Here is an 18942-nt window from a genome sequence, read left to right on the forward strand (position 1 = left end):
ACTTTTTCACTCTCCTCTTTCACTTTCATCAAGAGGCTCTTTAGCTCTTCTTCACTTTCTGCCATAAGTGTGGTATCATCTGCATATCTGAGGTTATTGATATTTCTCTGTTACAAGATGGATTTTAACTCCATGTTAACTTTGTGAACGTATCCTTCTACACCTGACCTCTTATGCTCAGTATCTCTTCAAATTGATGTGTGTGTGTTTGTGTGCATGTGCATACATGCGCAGTAGATTGAGTTAGATTTATCATCTCAGTAAACATTCCAGGAACACTTCCTATGAGCCAAGTTCTGTGCTAAGGGTCCAAGGGTAAAACATAGTCAAGTCTAGTGATCCTAGTCCAGTGGGAGGAACCTACATGTGAAACGAGTGTACTAAAAGCAAGTGTGGTGGATGCGCAGGACACAGAGGAGAGGTAGTATTTCACCTGGATATAAGCATGGAGAAGAGAATGGGCCTCGTGAAGGAGATGTGTGCCATCTGAGGATCAGTGAGCTGTCCACTGTGGCCGTGATTGATCTGATGATGTTACTTCCCTGCTTTAAGGCTTTCAGTAGTTGCCCCCAAGCTTTCAGTGTAAGGTTCACATTCCTTAAGTTAATAAATAAGGTCATCATGATTTGTCCCTTGCCTCTGTCTCCCAATTATCTCCCATCTAGGTATTTCAGATTACTTGTGTGCTTTGTATTTTCCCATATATAGAGAGAATGTTGTTTTTCTCTGTATAAATTTCTGTTCTTAAATATTTAAGAAAGGCAGAAAGGTATAAATTATACTATAATATGCACCTATATATACACACACACCACCCAGCTTAAAAAACATTACGAATATAGTAGAAGCTTTTTTTTTCTTAGTTTAACTTTTTTGTTTTGAGAGAATGATAGATTCATATGAAGTTGTAAGAAATTACACAAAGATTCTGTATACCTATTACCCAGTTCCCCACCCCCCCCCCCCACCACCAGTGGTAACATCTTGCTTAACTGTAGTACAATATTGCAGTGATGGAATTGACATTGATAAAGCTCAACAATCTTTTTTCATATTTTTCCAGTTTCTCATAATTTATCTCTCTGTATATAGTTCTGTCACATGCACTTGCCATTACAGTCAAGATACAGAGCAGTTACATTACCACATGCATACCTTTGTATTGCTCTCTTATAACCATGCCTGCCTCTTACCTTCCCCCTTTCTCATAATTACTGGAAAACTACTCATCTATTATGTAAATGAAATAATGTAATATGTAATCTTTTGGGATTATTTTTTCACTCAGGATAATTCCTTTGAGATGTGTCCAAGTCGTTTTGTTCTTCTTCATTACTGTCTAGTATTCTGTCGTGTGGATGTTACACACTCAGTCTCCCATTGAGGGACATTAGGATTGTTTTCAGTCTTTTGATATTAGTAATAAAGCTGCTGTGAACATTCATGTACAGATTTCTGCATGAACATAAATCTTCCTTTCTCTGGAATTAAAGTCCAGGAATGAGATTAGCGGGTCATATAATCTGTTTTTAGTTTCAGTAGTGTTACTGTCTGAATGACTCTTTATGACCCCATAGACCATAGCCTGACAGGTTCCTCTGTCTGTGAAATTCTCCAGGCAAGAATACTGGAGTGGGTAGCCATTCCCTTCTCCAGGGGATCTTCCCAACCGAGGGATCAAACCTGGGTCTCCCATGTTTCAGGCAGATTCTTTACTGTCTGAGCCACTAGGGAAGCCAGGACATGGCTGCCCGCTCCAGCATTCTTCCCTAGAGAATGCCATGGCCAGAGGAGCCCGGCGGACTACAGCCCATGGGGTCACACAGTCGGCCGCAACTGAGGGGCTAACACTTTCACTTTCGTGGATTATGCCCATGGTGTCAAACCTGAGAACGCTTTGCCCAGTGCTGTATTTGGAAGATTTTCTCCTGTGCTGTTCTTTAAAAATCTTACAATTCTATATTTTAATTTAAGTCCATGGCCTGTTTTGAGTTAATTTTTATATAGGGTGTGAGGTTTAGGTCAAGGTTCAGTTTTTTTTTTTTTCCCTTGCTTATGGATATCCAGTTGCTCATCCTCATTTGTTGAAAAGGCTGTTTTTCTCTTCTTTTCTATGTTTTACATTAACATACAGTAAAAGCAAACTGTATAGATTCACATAACCACCATGACAGTCAGCGTACAAACACCACCTTAGGAAACTCTCAGAGCACCCTTCTGTCATCAGGCTCTTCCTCCTCTCTTCACCCTGGCAGCCACTGATCTGTTCTTTGTCACTATGTTTTTGTCTTTTTTAGAATGCCATGTAATTATACAGGATTAACTTTTTGAGACTGACTTCTGTCGGTCAACATACTGCCACTGAAGCGTAATGCATCCAAATTGTTGCACCTATTGTGGTTCGTCCATTTTGTTATTTTGACTTTCCAGTTGTTCATTGTTGGTAAGTTGAAATGCGACTGACATGTGTGTGCACTCACCTCAGGTTGGAGAATCCCTTCCATCTCAATTGCTAATCTCAAACAGGCCTGCCGTGTCTTTCTGGCTCTTCTGGTGCTGTTCCATTCTCAGGGCCATCATCAGGCACTTCCTTCCTCTTGTGACCTACACACCAATGTCGTGCAGGTCTTGTGGCTGATCTTTTGTATCCACTGCCTGTATATTGGGGTTTGTGGGATACCTTGTCACATTAACACGTGTTATTCTAAACGTTGTCCATGAGTTTTTGGTTGTGCTATCATAGTCATGCTGTCTGTTTTTATGAAGGGATTCGGAGATGTAGAAAAACAATATTGCTGACATTGCCATTTTCCCAGAATCCTTTCTTACCTTTTTTCTTGATCTAGCTAAATCCTGTGTATTCTTTAAAATTCCAACCTAAGTACAAACAAACACTCATTATTTCCCACCATGTTGGTTGGGGAATAAAGAATTGCAAAGACCCCTGAAGGTGCCTTGCTGGTTACACCATCCTCCATCCACTTGGAGGTAGCCACTTTCTGGACTTGTGATTACCCCCTTACTTTTCATTGTAGTTTTACCAACCATGTATGCAAATAAATCCCTAAACATGTATTTTTATCTTCCTCTACTACAACTTTATAAAAATGGAATCATGATGTATGCCTTCTTTTGTGTCTTCTGTCAACATCATGGGCTTCGCTGGTGGCTCAGACAGTAAAGAATCTGCCTGCAATGTGGGAGACCTAGATTTGATCCCTGGGTCGGGAAGATCACCTGGAGAAGGAAATGGCTACCCACTCCAGTATTCTTGCCTAGAAAATTCCTTGGACAGAGGAGCCTGGTGGGCTATGGTCCATGGCATCACAAAGAGTCAGATATGACTGATTTGATTGTAACTGTATTGAGAGTTTTATCCATTTTCTTTGTTGTATACAGTATTCCATTGCATCAACATACCATAGATTATTTATTGTTTTAAAAATTTGTGTCATTTTCTCTTTTTACAATTACAAGCAATGCTGTACACACATCCCCTTTTCCAAAGCAGTTGTACCAACTGCACTCCCACCAACAGAATATGAGAGTACTTATTACTACAAATTCATGATAACATTTGATAGTGTGAGATTCTTAAATTTTTGGCTATGTATTTGGTATGTCATTGGTGTTTGGTGTTTTTAATTTGCATTTCCCTGATTATTGTTGATGTTGATAACTTTTCAATATTTAGTGGTCATTTGGATTTCAGCATTCGTAAGTTTCCTGTGTATCTTCTTTGCCCACTTTTCTTTTGAGAGATACATAGATAGATGGATAGATATATATAGATAGATAACACACATGTACACACACATAACATTGGGGGGAGAGGATAGGCAGCAGGAAAAGAAGAAAAAATTATTAAAAAGGGATGTGGCAAGACTGATAATTGTGAACACATATCATACATTCTGATTTTTGAGGCTTATTGCCGAGATTAATCTTAAATTTGTTTTTCCTCTAACTAGGGCACCAAGATTCTGTGTTACTCATACATCCTCAACAAAACACGCTAGTGCTGAACTGAAATTCTGGCACCTTCGTCAAGAGAAACCAAGGAAGGATGTTGACCCTTTCCCACAAATGGCAACCCTCTTGCCGTTAAGACCCAAGTCTTGCATTCCACAGTTATCTGAGATGCAGGTAGGTTGTCCAGCGATACTTTGATCTCTTAAGTTTGTACTAAAATGTTGATGCTTGGGTTTTGTACACTAGCACTGAAGTTTTATCATAAGCTTCTAATTTTTTTTTTTTTTTTTTTGGTTTTTGTTAATGTACATGCTGCAGCAATTAGGAAAGAAGAAAATTTATGGTTTGTTCTTCACCAGTCTGCCAATGTGATTTTTGAAAAATGCATGATCATGTCGCTTAGTTGCTCAGAACTCCCTAGTGGCCTCCTCTCTCAGTCAGAATATAAGCTAGAGTCTTTATACAGCTGTCCACTGCCCTGCTAACTTCCTGGCCTTATTCCCTAGCATTCTTCTTTAGCTTACGCCACTCCATGCTATTCCTGGAACACACCAAACAGAAACCCGAGAGTGTTGCACTTGCTGTTTCCCTTCCATTGGAGCACTCTTCCTCCAGATATGTGTGTGGTAGCACCTCACTCACCTTGGTGTCTGCCCTGGTATCACTTAGTCAGAGAGGCTGTCCTTGATTCTTCCATGTAAACACGCTGCGCGGGACAGCACAGATTCCCTCCCTCACTATCCACTATCCAAGCCCTCTGCTCTGCCTTATTTTGCCTCATCATACTTAAGACCATGCTGATTTATGTTTATTGTCTTTCACCTCCTACCAGAATATAAGGGACTTTTCTTTTTTTTCATTTATTTTTATTAGTTGGAGGCTAATTACTTTACAATATTGTAGTGGGTTTTGCCATACATTGACATGAATCACCCATGGATTTACATGTGTTCCCCATCCTGATCCCCGCTCCCACCTCCCTCCCCATCCCATCCCACTGGGTCATCCCAGTATACCAGCCCTGAGCACTTGTCTCATGCATCCAACCTGGGCTGGCGATCTGTTTCACACTTGATAATATACATGTTTCGATGCTATTCTCTCAGATCATCCCACCCTCGCCTTCTCCCACAGAGTCCAAAAGTCTGTTCTATACATCTGTGTCTCTTTTTCTGTCCTGCATATAGGGTTATCGTTACCATCTTTTTAAATTCCATATATATGTGTTAGTATACTGTATTGGTGTTTATCTTTCTGGCTTACTTCACTCTGTATAATGGGCTCCAGTTTCATCCATCTCATTAGGACTGGTTCAAATGTATTATTTTTAATGGCTGAGTAATATTCCATTGTGTATATGTACCATAGCTTCCTTATCCATTCGTCTGCTAATGGGCATCTAGGTTGCTTCCCTGTCCTGGCTATTATAAACAGTGCTGTGATGAACATTGGGGTGCACGTGTCTCTTTCAGATCTGGTTTCCTTGGTGTGTATGCCCAGGAGTGGGATTGCTGGGTCATATGGCAGTTCTATTTCCAGTTTTTTAAGGAATCTCCACACTGTTCTCCATAGTGGCTGTACGAGTTTGCATTCCCACCAACAGTGTAAGAGGGTTCCGTTTTCTCCACACCCTCTCCAGCATTTATTGCTTGTAGACTTTTGGATAGCAGCCATTCTGACTGGCGTGTAATGGTACCTTGTTGTGGTTTTGATTAGCATTTCTCTGATCATGAGTGATGTTGAGCACCTTTCCATGTATTTGTCAGCCATCTGTATTTCTTCTTTAGAGAAATGTCTGTTTAGTTCTTTGGCCCATTTTTTGATTGGGGCATTTATTTTTCTGGAATTGAGCTTCAGGAGTTGCTTGTATAGTTTTGAGATTAATCCTTTGTCTGTTTCTTTGGTTGCTATTACTTTCTACCATTCTGAAGGCTGTCTTTTCACTTTGCTTATAGTTTCCTTTGTTGTGCAAAAGCTTTTAAGTTTAATTAGGTCCCTTTTCTTTGTTAACTGCTTTCTCTCAGTGCCTGGAATAGTGCCTGGCGCTTAATAAGTATAAACTGAACAAATGAGTGAAAAATAGCAATGGCAAAATTAGAAATAGTGAGCATTATTTTCACAACAGGGAAGGATAGGACAAAAAAATAGGAAAAGTCCACAAAGAGAAGAAAAGTTAACCAAATTTACAGAGAAGAAGTAAATAACCCTATGTGCTTTGGCACAGAGATGTAATAAATGTAGCTAAGACATACATTTCAGAAGTAAAGAGCCTTATTAATCTTTCAAGCCTTTAAAGGTGTCAAAGAATGTTGTGTTATTGACCATAGTCACACACGACCCCGTCAGAAATGATTACTTTGTGATTAAGATAACTTATTTTTAAGAGTCAGGAAGATGTATGATGTGACTTTTAAAACTCTGCTTCTACAAGTAGTGCTTTAGAGCTTCAAATACCTTACAGTTTTTCTGTCAGTGGTTTCTTAACCCTGTATGCATTCTAGAGTCACAGAGAGCTTTTAGACATACTGATGCCTACATCCCACCTTCAGAGTCAGATTTAATTGATACAGACTGAGTGCATTCAGTTCAGTTCAGTCGGTAAGTCGTGTCCAACTCTTTCCAACCCCGTAGGCTGCAGCACACCAGGATTCCCTGTCCATCACCAGACCAGGTGAGAGTCACTCTCTAAAATCAGGAGTTTGCATAAAATTGAGGTTCTCATCCTGCCTGAACATAATTTTTTTTGGCCGCATCGTGTGGCATGTGGTATCTCAGTTCCCTGATAAGGGAGCTAACCCATGTTCCCTGCATTGGAAGGTGGATTATTAACCCCTGGATCACCAGGGAAGTCCCTAGAGTCACATTTTAGAACCTATATTTTAATAAGATTCCTAGGTGATTTGCTGCAAAGCACTGCTACAAGTTAGTGGTTCTCAAGCTTCAGTGAGTCACCTGAAGAGCTTGTTAGAATAGAGACTTCAGGGCTCCTCCTAAAGATCAAGATTCAATAGGTCTGGGATGGGGCCCAAGGATTTGCATATCTAACATGCTTGCTCCCAGGTGGTGCTCTTTCTGCTGGCCTGGGGACCACACCTTGAGTTAGTGTCATTATAGTGAGCTAGGTTTTTTAGCCATTATGTAGACACTTTTCTGACCTCTTTTGCACCCAGGGCCTTTGTGTATGCCACTTAACTGATCAACTGAGCGTCCTTGTTAGCCCGTGTGACTTTGTGACTCAGTCACCAGGTTAAGACAAATCTTAGAGACATAGTGTAGTGAGCACACTTGGCTTTCTGAGTACCATCCATCACCACACCTGTTATCATCAGTGTTTTCTAGTTGAGTAACTCATTTTGATCTCCTTCTGTTTCTCCTTGGCAGAAAACAGTGTAAGCAATGGAACTTGATTCTATTTTCTTTATTCTTCCTCTTTTAAAAGTTAAAATATCTTTTATTCAAAGTAAAATTCACCTTTTTGTTCTGAAATTTTTGACAAATATATACATTGTGTATCTACCATCTCAGTCTTGATATGGAACAGCTCCTGTACCCGCCTCCAGTTCTACTGTGCCCTTTTGATAGTATTTTTTTTTTTTTTCTATCAAAAGAAAAGATTTTTTTCTTTCGGGCTACTTTTCTAGCTTTCTCCCAAGCCAGAAAGCTCAAAAATACTAACTTGGGCCATCCTTTAATTTTAAGTATAATACACTTAAAAATTTTTTTTTTATATTTAGAAAGCTTTTTTTTTTTTTTTAGAAAGCTTTTTATAGTGGTAAAAGCACATGGATCACAGCCTTGTCTAACTCAAAGAAAGTATGAGCCGTGCCGTGTAGGGCCACCCAAGCGGACGGGTCGTGGTGGAGAGTTCTGACAAAACATGCTCCACTGCAGAAGGGAATGGCAAACCACTTCAGCATTCTTGTCTTGAGAACCCCATGAACAATATAAAAAGGCAAAAAGATATGACACTGAAAGATGAATTCCCCAGGTTGGTAGGTGCCCAGATATGCTACTGGAGAAGAGTGGTGAAATAGTTCCAGAAGGAGTGAAGGGGCTGAGTCAAAATGGAAACAATGCCCAGTTGTGGATGTGTCTGGTGATGAAAGTAAAGTCTGATGCTGTAAAGAGCAATATTGCATTGAAACCTGGAATGTTAGGTCCACGAATCAAGGTAAATTGGAAGTGGTCAAACAGGAGATGGCAAGAGTGAATATTGACGTTTTAGGAATCAGTGAACTAAAATGGATGGCAATGGGCAAATTTAATTCAGATGACCTTTATATCTACTACTATGGGCAAGAATCCCTAAGAAGAAATGGAGTAGCTCTCATAGTCAACAAAAGAATCTGAAATGCAGTACTTGGGTGCAATCTCAAAATGACAGAATGATCTCTCTTCATTTCCAAGGCGAACTGTTCAGTAATCACAGTAATACAAGTCTATGCCCCAACCACTAACGCCAAAGAAGCTGAAGGTGAATGGTTCTATGAAGACCTACAAGACTTTCTAGAACTAACACCAAAAAGAAGAAAAAAAGAACCACAGAAAGATATCCTTTTCATCATGGGGGACTGGAATACAAAAATAGGAAGTCAAGAGATAGCTGGAGTAACAGGTAAGTTTGACCTTGAAATACAAAAAGAAGCAGGGCAAAGGCTAACAGAGTTTTACCAAGAGAATGCACTGGTCATAGCAAACACCCTCTTCCAGCCACAAAAGAAACAACTCTACACATGGACATCACCAGATGGTCAATACCAAAATCAGATTGATTATATTCTTTGCAGCCTTAGATGGAAAAGCTCTATACAGTCAGCAAAAACAAGACTGGGAGCTGACTGTGACTCAGATCATAAACTCCTTATTGCCAAATTCATACTTAAATTGAAGAACGTAGGGAAAACCAGTGGGCCATTAGGTATGACCTAAGTCAAATCCCTTACAATTGTACCATAGAAGTGACAAATAGATTCAAGGGTTTAGATCCCATAGACAGAGTGCCTGAAAAATTGTGGACAGAGGTTCTTAACATTGTACAGGAGACTGTGACCAAAACCATCCCCAAGAAAAAGAAATGTAAAAAGTCAAAATGGTTGTCTGAGGAGGCCTTACAAAGAGCTGAGAAAAGAGAAGTGGAAGGCAAAGGAGAAAAGGAAAGATATACCCATTTAAATGCAGAGTTCCATAGAATAGCAAGGAGAGATAAGAAAGACTTCCTAAGTGAACAATGCAAAGAAATAGAGGAAAATAATAGAATGGGAAAGACTAGAGATCTCCTCAAGAAAATTAGAGATACCAAGGGAACATTTCATGTGAAGATAGGCACAGTAAAGGACAGAAATGGCGTGGACCTAACAGAAGCAGAAGATGTTAAGAAGAGGTGGCAAGAATGCACAGAAGAACTACACAAAAAAGATCTTCATGACCCAGATAGCTCTGATGGTGTGATCACTCACCTAGAGCCAGACATCTTGGAGTGTGAAGTCAAGTGGGCCTTAGGAATCATCACTATGAGTAAAGCTAGTGGAAGTGATGGAATTCCAGCTGAGCTATTTCAAATCCTGAAAGAGGAGGCTGTGAAAGTGCTGCACTAAATATGCCACCAAATTTGGAAAACTCAGCAGTGGCCACAGGACTGGAAAAGGTCAGTTTTCATTCCAATCCCAAAGAAAGGCGATGCCAAAGAATGTTTATACCACCGCACAATTGCACTCATCTCACACACTAGCAAAGTAATGCTTAAAATTCTCCAAGCAAGGCTTCAATAGTATGTGAGCCGAGAACTTCCAGATGTTCAAGCTGGATTTAGAAAAGGCAGAGGAACCAGAGATCAAATTGCCAACATCCCTGCATCATCGAAAAGGCAAGAGAGTTCCAGAAAAACATCTACTGCTTTATTGACTATGCCAAAGCCTTTGACTGTGTGGATCACAATAAACTGTGGAAAATTCTGAAAGAGATGGGAATACCAGATCACCTGACCTGCCTCCTGAGAAATCTGTATGCCGGTCAAGAAACAACAATTAGAACCAGACATGGAACAACAAACTGGTTCCAAATTGGGAAAGGTTCCAAATTGATCAAGGCTGTATACTGTCACCCTGCTTATTTAGCTTCTATGCCGAGTACATCATGTGAAATGCCAGGCTGGATGAAGCACAGCTGGAATCAAGATTGCCGGGAGAAATATCAATAACCTCAGATATGCAGATGATACCACTCTAATGGCAGTAAGCAAAGAGGAACTAAAGAGCCTCTTGACAAAAGTGAAAGAGGAGAGTGAAAAAGCTGGCTTAAAACTCAACATTCAGAAAACTAAAATCATGGCATCTGGTACCATCACTTCATGGCAAATAGATGGGGAAACAATGGAGACAGTGACAGACTTTATTTTTGGGGCTCCAAAATCACTGCAGATGGTGACTGCAGCCATGAAATTAAAAGATGCTTGCTCCTTGGAAGAAAAGCTGTGACAAACCTAGACAGTGTATTAATAATAATAAGCAGAGCATAATGGCGATACTTTGCTAACAAAAATCCATCTAGTCAGTGGTATGGTATTTCTAGTAGTCATGCATGGATGTGAGAGTTGGACTGTAAAGAAAGCTGAGCACTGAAGAATTTATCCTTTTGAACTGTGGTGTTGGAGAAGACTCTTGAGGGTCCTTTGGACTGCAAGGAGATCCAACCAGTCAATCCTAAAGGAAATCAGTCCTGAATATTCATTGGAAGGATTGATGTTGAAGCTTCAATACTTTGGCCACCTGATGCAAAGAGCTGGCTCATTAGAAAAGACCCTGATGCTGGGAAAGATTGAAGGCAGGAGGAGAAGGGGACAACAGAGGATGAGATGGTTGAATGGCATCACTGAATCAAGGGACATGAGTTTGAGCAAGCTCTGAGAGCTGGTGAAGGACAGTCCATGGGGTCACAAAGAGTTGGACAGAATTGAGGGACTGAACAACAATAACAAAAAGCACATGACAGAATTTATCATCTTAACCCTTTTCAAGTGCACATTGCAGTAGTAGTATAAGTATATTTGCATTGTTGTGTAACAGATCTTCAGAACTATTTTATCTTGCAAATTTGAAACTATATAACCATTCACCAACCCCTCTTGCATCCCCTGGTAACCATCATTCTACTTTGTGTCTGTGAATTTGACCACTTTTGTATAATACACTTTTAATAAGCCCAGTCTCCTGTGGTTCCCCTTATTTACAGAGTGTTGCTTAATGTCATGCTGTGTTCCAAATTATTAAAACAGATGTGAGCCCTGATACCTAGGACATTATATGCAAAACATCAGTCTCAGTTCAGTTGGTCAGTCGTGTCTGACTCTTTGTGACCCCATGGACTCTAGTATGCCAGGCTTCCCTGTCCATCACCAGCTCCCAGAGCTTACTCAAACTCATGTCCATAGAGTTGGATCCAGCCATCTCATCTGTCGTCCCCTTCTCCTCCCACCTTCAATCTTTCCCAGCATCAGGGTCTTTACCAATGAGTCCATTCTTCACATCAGGTGGCCAAAGTATTGGGAGTTTCAGCTTCAGCATCTGTCCTTCCAATTAATATTCAGGACTGATTTCCTTTAGGATGGACTGGTTGGATCTCCTTGCAGTCCAAAGGATTCTCAAGAGTCTTCTCCAACACCAAAGTTAAAAAACATCAATTCTTCATCCCTCAGCTTTCTTTATAGTCCAACTCTCACATCCATACATGACTACTGGAAAAACCATAGCCTTGACTAGACAGACCTATGTTGGCAAAGTAATGTCTCTGCTTTTTAATATGCTGTCTAGGTTGGTCATAGATTTTCTTCCAAGGAGCAAGCGTCTTTTAATTTCATGGCTTCAGTCACCATCTGCAGTGATTTTGGAGCTCCCCAAAATAGTCTCTCACTGTTTCCCCATCTATTTGCCATGAAGTGATGGGACTTGATGCCATGATCTTAGTTTTCTGAATGTTGAGTTTTAAGCCAGTTTTTTCACTTTCCTCTTTCACTTTCATCAAGAGGCTCTTTAGTTCCTCTTTGCTTTCTGCCATAAGGGTGGTGTCATCTGTGTATCTGAGGTTATTGACATTTCTCCTGGCAGTCTTGATTCCGGCTTGTGCTTCATCCAGCCCGGCATTTTGCATGATGTATTCTGCATATGAGTAATTAATTTTGTTTATAGAATTCTTAAAAAATTATAAGTAGCTGTTAGGCAGCTAGAATGTATATAAGATTTTATTGTTTGTTCTGGATAGTAAAGCATCACAAATATATTTCTTGCTCTCCAGCAGCATATATTACATTCTAATTGAAGCTGACATATAGGAAGTGGTTTTTTTTTTTTTTTTTGGTTTGTCTTTCAAATTATAAAAATAGTAAAACATGGGATTTACCTGGTGGTCCAGTGGCTAAGACTCCGCACTCCCAATGCAGGGGACACAGGTTTGGTCCCTGGTCATGGAACTAGATCCCACATGCTGCAAATAAGAATTTTCATGTTGCAACTAAAGATCCTGCATGCTGCAATGAAGATCAAAATCCTACATGCCACAACTAAGACCCAGTGTGGTCAAATAAATAAATATTAAATAAATAAATAAAAGCATTGCATTAAAAATAATAAAACTGTAAATTTGGAAACTTAGACGAATTTTGAAACAAAGAGACAAATCACTCTGATCTCATCTACTTCTAGACAACTATTAACTTATTTTCTCTTAGGCTTTTTGTGAATTTTTAATTTTAATACATTTATATTTTTGGATTCTGGTAATGTAACATCTTCATTAGTATTTTTCCAGGTGTTATAATTTTGATAATCCTTTAAAATACTATATAATATTACATTTATATACTTATAAAAATATGCATATATGCATGTATATAATTGTTTCTTTCTCCTCTCTGGACATTTAGGTGTTTCTGCTTTTTGATTCATGTGTGTAGCATCTCATGTTCTAGATTCAAATAATTAACTTTTACTACAAAAAACATTTAAGGATGGGAATGATACCCCTAAAAATAAAATGTCCAGTATGGAAGGAAATAGTCTAAGATATAGCCTCTTATGGACCAGTGGTTTCCAAAAGTCTTTTCTCACCCTGCTACCTGCATTCCCCACCCCACCACATGTACATTTGCTCACACACACACACAAACACACATATACACACATGTACACATATACACAGCACTAAATTCTTCCTCCAGGAAAGAGTCTTCTTTCATAATAGCGGGGGACCTTTGGCCTTTTGAAATGCTCTAAATAGGTCTACAGATTTCAGCCTGTTGGCTGCTTTAAAGTTGGAGTTTGAGAAGGGGAATAAGAATATTTAATAGTGAAGAATTAAAAATAAAAATATTTTATTTTCCTTCTTAAACATAGCATAGTATGTGATAGAGTGAGGGAAGAAATCCTCTAGTGATCAGAATAAATTTGAGGTATCTGTGGAGAATGTGCTTTATCCTCTGTCCATTTTTCCCCACTTGGCCCATTTTTCACTTTGTTCATCATCTTACTACTTTTTAGAAAGAAGAATCCAGTTTACTACAACTTCCTAAATCTCCCAAGAAATCACCTAGAGTAAAGACAGCGGTTTATAAACCTTGGAAGAGTGAGTCTTTGAATCCAGTTTCTTCTAAGGATGATATGATTGAGAAAGGGTAGGTGCAGCTTTCTGTGTCCCAGTGCTTTTCTGCAATGGTAAGATGTTTGAAGAATTTAAAGATTAAATAGAAATTGAAAATGAATACTTTGCTTTTTTTACATGAGTTCTTATATTTCAGGGATAGATATTAGAATTATACTCCCATGCATACTCTAAATTAAGAGCAGAACTCTTGAGACTACTAATATTTCTCAAATTTGAGAACTCAAAATACTCCTAATAATATTCTGCTTATTTAACATAGTATACTTTAAAAATTCATTTAGAGTTGCCCATCTATTTGCCCAATGAAATTGTTCTTTATTTCAAGTGGGATTCTTTCCCAATACTTTGGTATTAATACCAAAGGTACTAACTTTCCTGTGGGGTCTGCTGGTGGATAGTTCTTTGTTTAGTGATTTATTACCTCACATTTATTCTTTTTTATTGAGATAAACTTTACCTGTCATAAAATTCACCATTTTAATCACGTTCAGGTATAAAATTCAGGGGTTTTTAGTTATGTTTATATGATTATAAAACTATCATCACTATGTAATTCCAAAACAACTCATCACCCTAAAGAGCAGCCCCGCCTCACCAGCAGTCACTCCTCCTTCGCCCCTCCCCCAACGCGGGGCGATCGCTCATCTACTCTCTGTGCGTTTCTTTTCCGAGGCCAGTGGAGAGAGGGGTTTAGCTACCAAGGCAGTGAGGCCACCTCGGACGTGAAATAGGACAGTTCTTCCCGAGTCAGGATGGAAGGAAATAAGGTTGGGTATGAAAGTGAAAGTGACGTCGCTCAGTCGTGTCCGACTCTTTGCGACCCCATGGACTGTAGCCTACCACGCTCCTCCGTCCATGGGATTTTCCAGGCAAGAGTACTGGAGTGGGTTGCCATTTCCTTCGCCAGAGGAGCTTCCCCACCCAGGGATTGAACCTGGGTCTCCCGCATCGTAGGCAGACGCTTTTACCGTCTCAGCTAGCAGGGAAGTCGAGGATGGGTATAGGTGGATATATTTGTTGATAGATAAATTTGAAATGCTTTCAGCTGCAAATAACAAAAAAGTTGATCAGCAGTGGCTTAGAAAAATTTGACGTTTTTTTGCCCACAGAACAAGAAATACGAGTGTAAGCAACTGCCAGTGTCGATTCACCAGATCAGGAGTGCTAAGGCTTTTATCTTTGTAATGCACTTGGCCATTCCTTTGCAGTCAGTAGAGCTACAGCTCCTGACATCAGGCTTTCAAATCATAAAGAAGGGGGCAGTATCTGTTAATTCTCTCCCTGTAGTCGGGAAAGCAGGCTTTCATAGAAGCTCCCCAGTAGACTTAATTTTTTATCTCATTAGTCGCAACTGGGTTACACAACCACTTGTCCCTCCCTGGCGTCTTTTCAAGTGAATATTTAGCTTTTATAGTATTTCATGGTGCTTGTGATAGAATCATGTTGCCGGACATGGGTGTTGAGTTAGCTGGGGGGATTAATAGTGTCTGCTACATGAGGGAGGGGAAACGAAGCATGTTGTACCTACATTTTGTCTGAGAAGAAACTGCAAAGTAACCTGCTAGTGGGTTGGAGTTGAGGGAGATTGATGAGTTGGAAGAAGCATGTTTTATGGAACTGGAAAGTGAGGTTTGGAATGATTGCATTGGCCTGTGGGAGAGGGAACTGGATGAGAAAATGTAAAAAGATAAGGTCCAAAGTCATTAGTCTAACTCCAGAGTCTTCCGTTATCTCATCTCAAGCTGCCACATATAAACCCTTATGAGACCCACCTGTTATAAGGATTAAATATATTCATATGAATTATTTCTGGCACAGCTTTTGGTATATAGTTTAGCTTTTAGTGTCCTCTTGCCCTAAGAAAATCAGTCAACTTTCTGCATTTTAAACAAGACTTTCTCTGCTTACCTTCATATATTGCTCACTATTCTCCCCATCTGAAGAACCCCTTTACACACAGAGAGAATGTATCTTCCACCAATTATTCATGAAAAAAATCTTGTTTCTTTAATTACTAACATAGCTCCAAGGGACTTCTCATTCTTACACGCCCATAGTTTTATTATCCATCCCAGACATTTGGCATCTGTCATACATTCACAAATTCATTCAACCAGCATTTATCTTATTGAGAGTCATCTTTCTGTATGACTATACCTCATTTTCTCAACATCCTCTTGAGGGCTGGACTTAATGCTTATATATATATATATATTTTTTTTTTTTCCAAATAGTTCTCACAATGCTTTAGAAGCACTCCTAATATTTAGTACATGTATATCAAAGGTGCTTAAAATATTTGTTGATTGATTAATTAGTTCTCATCCCTATAATTTAGGTCAAGGCACATGTCAGAAAGCAGCAAAGTTATTCGTTTAACATCTTTTACTGACATTTCTGAATGTCTGAAGCCCCAGCTGGATAGAAGATATACCTATACAGAAGAACCTTTGGTAAGTATTTGGAGGACTAATTTGACTCTTCGTTTTACCTAATCAATGTCCCCTGACTTTAGAGAATTTTTATTTATTTACCATAATAATTTTTCTTTATTGAACAAAAATTTATTTTTTACTTCCAAAAGGATTTGTATACAAAAAGTTTCTTTTTTTAAATTTATTTATTAATTGAAGGATAATTACTTTACAGGATTGCATTGGTTTCTACCAAACATCACATTGTTATACAAAAACTTCCTATTTCCTTTTGTAGCACCATGTTGCTGTATACTCCATTTATTACTGTTTTCAAAAACAGCTATGTTCTTGTTTTGGTATGATCACACCTCAGACACAAAATAAAACCGTCTAGGATATTTCATGTTATGTTTTAGAGGCTTAGAATTTTTACAAAGCTCAGTATTTCCAGACTATAGTTACCTTGATAATGTGGATTTAACACACCAGTTCTAAATGAAAATTTCACATTCTCTAATAACAGTTACACTTTAGGTAGAAACCTTGGTAGTCTTAATATTGTCTGAACACTTAGATATAATCTTGTACTATTTATTTTATTCTAAGCAAACAAGTCTCCTTTTCTTCTATTTAGTATTTTTCTTACCCAAATAATGACTTTTTAGTTTTGGAATGCCAATGGTTAAACATCATAAAAGCATTAAATTTTTACCTCAGAATTTGTAATGTAGGGGAATAAAGGGAGATAATAAAGCAAGAGCAAGAACCTGACTTAAACCCTAAATCACCCATGCCACAGTTGCCTTATTATAAGGAAGTGTGAGTTTCACACAACAAATAGCAAAGAGCTCATGTGGATACTGGATACCCTTTCTTATTTTAGAGTTACTCTCGTGCTTGGAGAAATAGCCAGTTTTCTACATTTCAAAAACGGTGTTAGGCTTGCCAGCATTGTTGGCAGAGAAGCCCATAAATAGCAAAGTTTTATGAGAATTTATGCTGCCTTTCCACTTGAAGGCCGTGACCTTATGGGGTGAGACTGTCCAGAGAGGGACCCCATAAGGACAGTTAAGGAAGCACTGAGAGGCCTTGAAGATATTTCTTTTTATAACTCTCTTAGCAGCAACTCAAGGCTAAAATAACAGTAAACATGTAGGAAAGAGGCCACCAATGGAGATTTGGAAGACTCCTAAAATGGTATCACTGTGCCTGAAATATGAAAATAGTTGAGGTTGGGGAGTCAGTTTAACATGAAGTTTGAGATCAGATTGGTTTATAATAGAGTGAGCTCTGCACTACAGTTGGCTCCGTAAACAAATTTTATGTGACAGTCAGATGCAACATACTGCATTAATTACATATATGGTACAAAAATAAAATAGTCCAGTGGGGAAATGACAGCCTGGCAGAATCTGTGAAACCCTGTTGTTGTTCAACGTCATAAAAAGATTACAGTGTTTCTGGGTGAATAATTCCCTTCTGTTTTGTTATCTAGATTAAAACCATGGGTGATGGTGCCTTAGGAGGATTTGACATGGAGAATTTGTTGCAATCTTTGTATGTAGAAAATAGAGCTGGATTCTTCTTTACTAAATTCTGTGAGAACTCAGGGAACAAGGTAGAAGATAGTTATTTTAAATCTGATTTTCTACTTTTATTTAAAATGAGAGATTGAAATGATTTAATGCTCAAGTAATTATATTTCATTTTAAAATTCCCATCTCTTCTTGTAAGAAATTTCATGCTAAATTATCTAGTAAAAATGTAGATAACTATAATTCTGTTTGGTTCACTATCCTACTAAAATTGCAAAAAAAAGTAATGATAAGGATTGACTTGCATTATTAACAATTGATTACTTTCATGTAACTATTTCAATGTAATATATATTAACTTTAGAGCTAATTTCTATCAGTCCCTCAATTTTTATTTTTAATAACTCTAGCAATTACAATTGCAATGAATAGTGACAAACTTATTTCAAGGCTTTTTGTTTTGTTTCTTAGTCATCACAACAGCCTTATTTTGCTCAGATGATAGGTATTTCATTAGCTCAGTTATTAGAGTAGTTTTTACTTCTGATGTGATATACATTTGCCATGTATATCAGGATGCTTTCAGATTTTAGTTTCATGCTGTTGATATGTGATTACTCATTATTTACTAGAACACTTAACTTTTTAAATGATCAATCATGTGAGAAACATATATGCAAAAATATAATTTAGTGACAGTACTCATATTTTGTGTGTTGCCTGTTTGTGATAGAAGATAAAACCATCTTAAACTGAACCTGATTTATAGTAACAGCAAAGAGCTAAACAATTACTGGTATTTGAAATTAGAGCTTTGTAGAGCTTTAATAATGGTGGTAATAATTTATGTACTTTTTCCATCTGCAGTTATGGAAGAACTGTGTGTACTTTTGGTTTGACCTACAAGCTTATCATCAGCTTTTCTACCAAGAAACCCTTCACCCTTTTAAAGTATGCAAGCAAGCTCAAGTAAGTAGTAAATAATGTTGGTTCAATGTGACATTCTCAGTACACAGAAATGAAAAGTTTCATCCAGCCTCAAATAAGAGAAATCTAGGAGTGAGGGTGAAAACGCAGCAGTTAAATTGTTTCCATTGAATTACTTTATTTAAATATCAGCAGAATATTGTTTTATAGTCCGATTTGTGGACTCTCAGTTTTATCTATCAATATTTTATTTGGTTTGCCTTATTTTCTCTTTGCTGCCGATTAATTGTTCTTCCAGCAAAGAACATATTATCTTTTTTCCTAAGGTATGCCTTTTTGCTTTGGTTGTGAGTGACTTAGAATCCTTAGAGGGGACTTGTAATGAGTTATTGAAGTGATTGGGAGCAGAGGCGTTAACCGAAGCTACTCTGTGAGCTTCC

General features: G+C 38.4%; 1 protein-coding gene and 1 non-coding gene across 2 annotated transcripts in view; one reads left to right on the forward strand and one right to left on the reverse strand.

Annotated features, from left to right (window-relative positions):
- RGS22 (regulator of G protein signaling 22) overlaps nucleotides 1-18942 on the forward strand; it is a 165636-nt gene that overhangs the window by 75059 nt on the left and 71635 nt on the right. Inside the window, exons 10-14 of the mRNA XM_043484148.1 lie at nucleotides 3972-4146; nucleotides 13500-13633; nucleotides 15962-16076; nucleotides 17536-17658; nucleotides 18443-18544. Coding sequence (XP_043340083.1) covers nucleotides 3972-4146; nucleotides 13500-13633; nucleotides 15962-16076; nucleotides 17536-17658; nucleotides 18443-18544 — 649 coding nt within the window. The remainder of the gene's footprint in view (nucleotides 1-3971; nucleotides 4147-13499; nucleotides 13634-15961; nucleotides 16077-17535; nucleotides 17659-18442; nucleotides 18545-18942) is intronic.
- TRNAR-ACG lies at nucleotides 14537-14609 on the reverse strand. The gene has a single exon. It is a non-coding gene; the product is annotated as a tRNA-Arg (tRNA).

This window comes from Cervus canadensis, chromosome 12 (assembly GCF_019320065.1).
Source record: "Cervus canadensis isolate Bull #8, Minnesota chromosome 12, ASM1932006v1, whole genome shotgun sequence".
In the NCBI taxonomy this organism is placed as follows: Eukaryota; Metazoa; Chordata; class Mammalia; order Artiodactyla; family Cervidae; genus Cervus; species Cervus canadensis.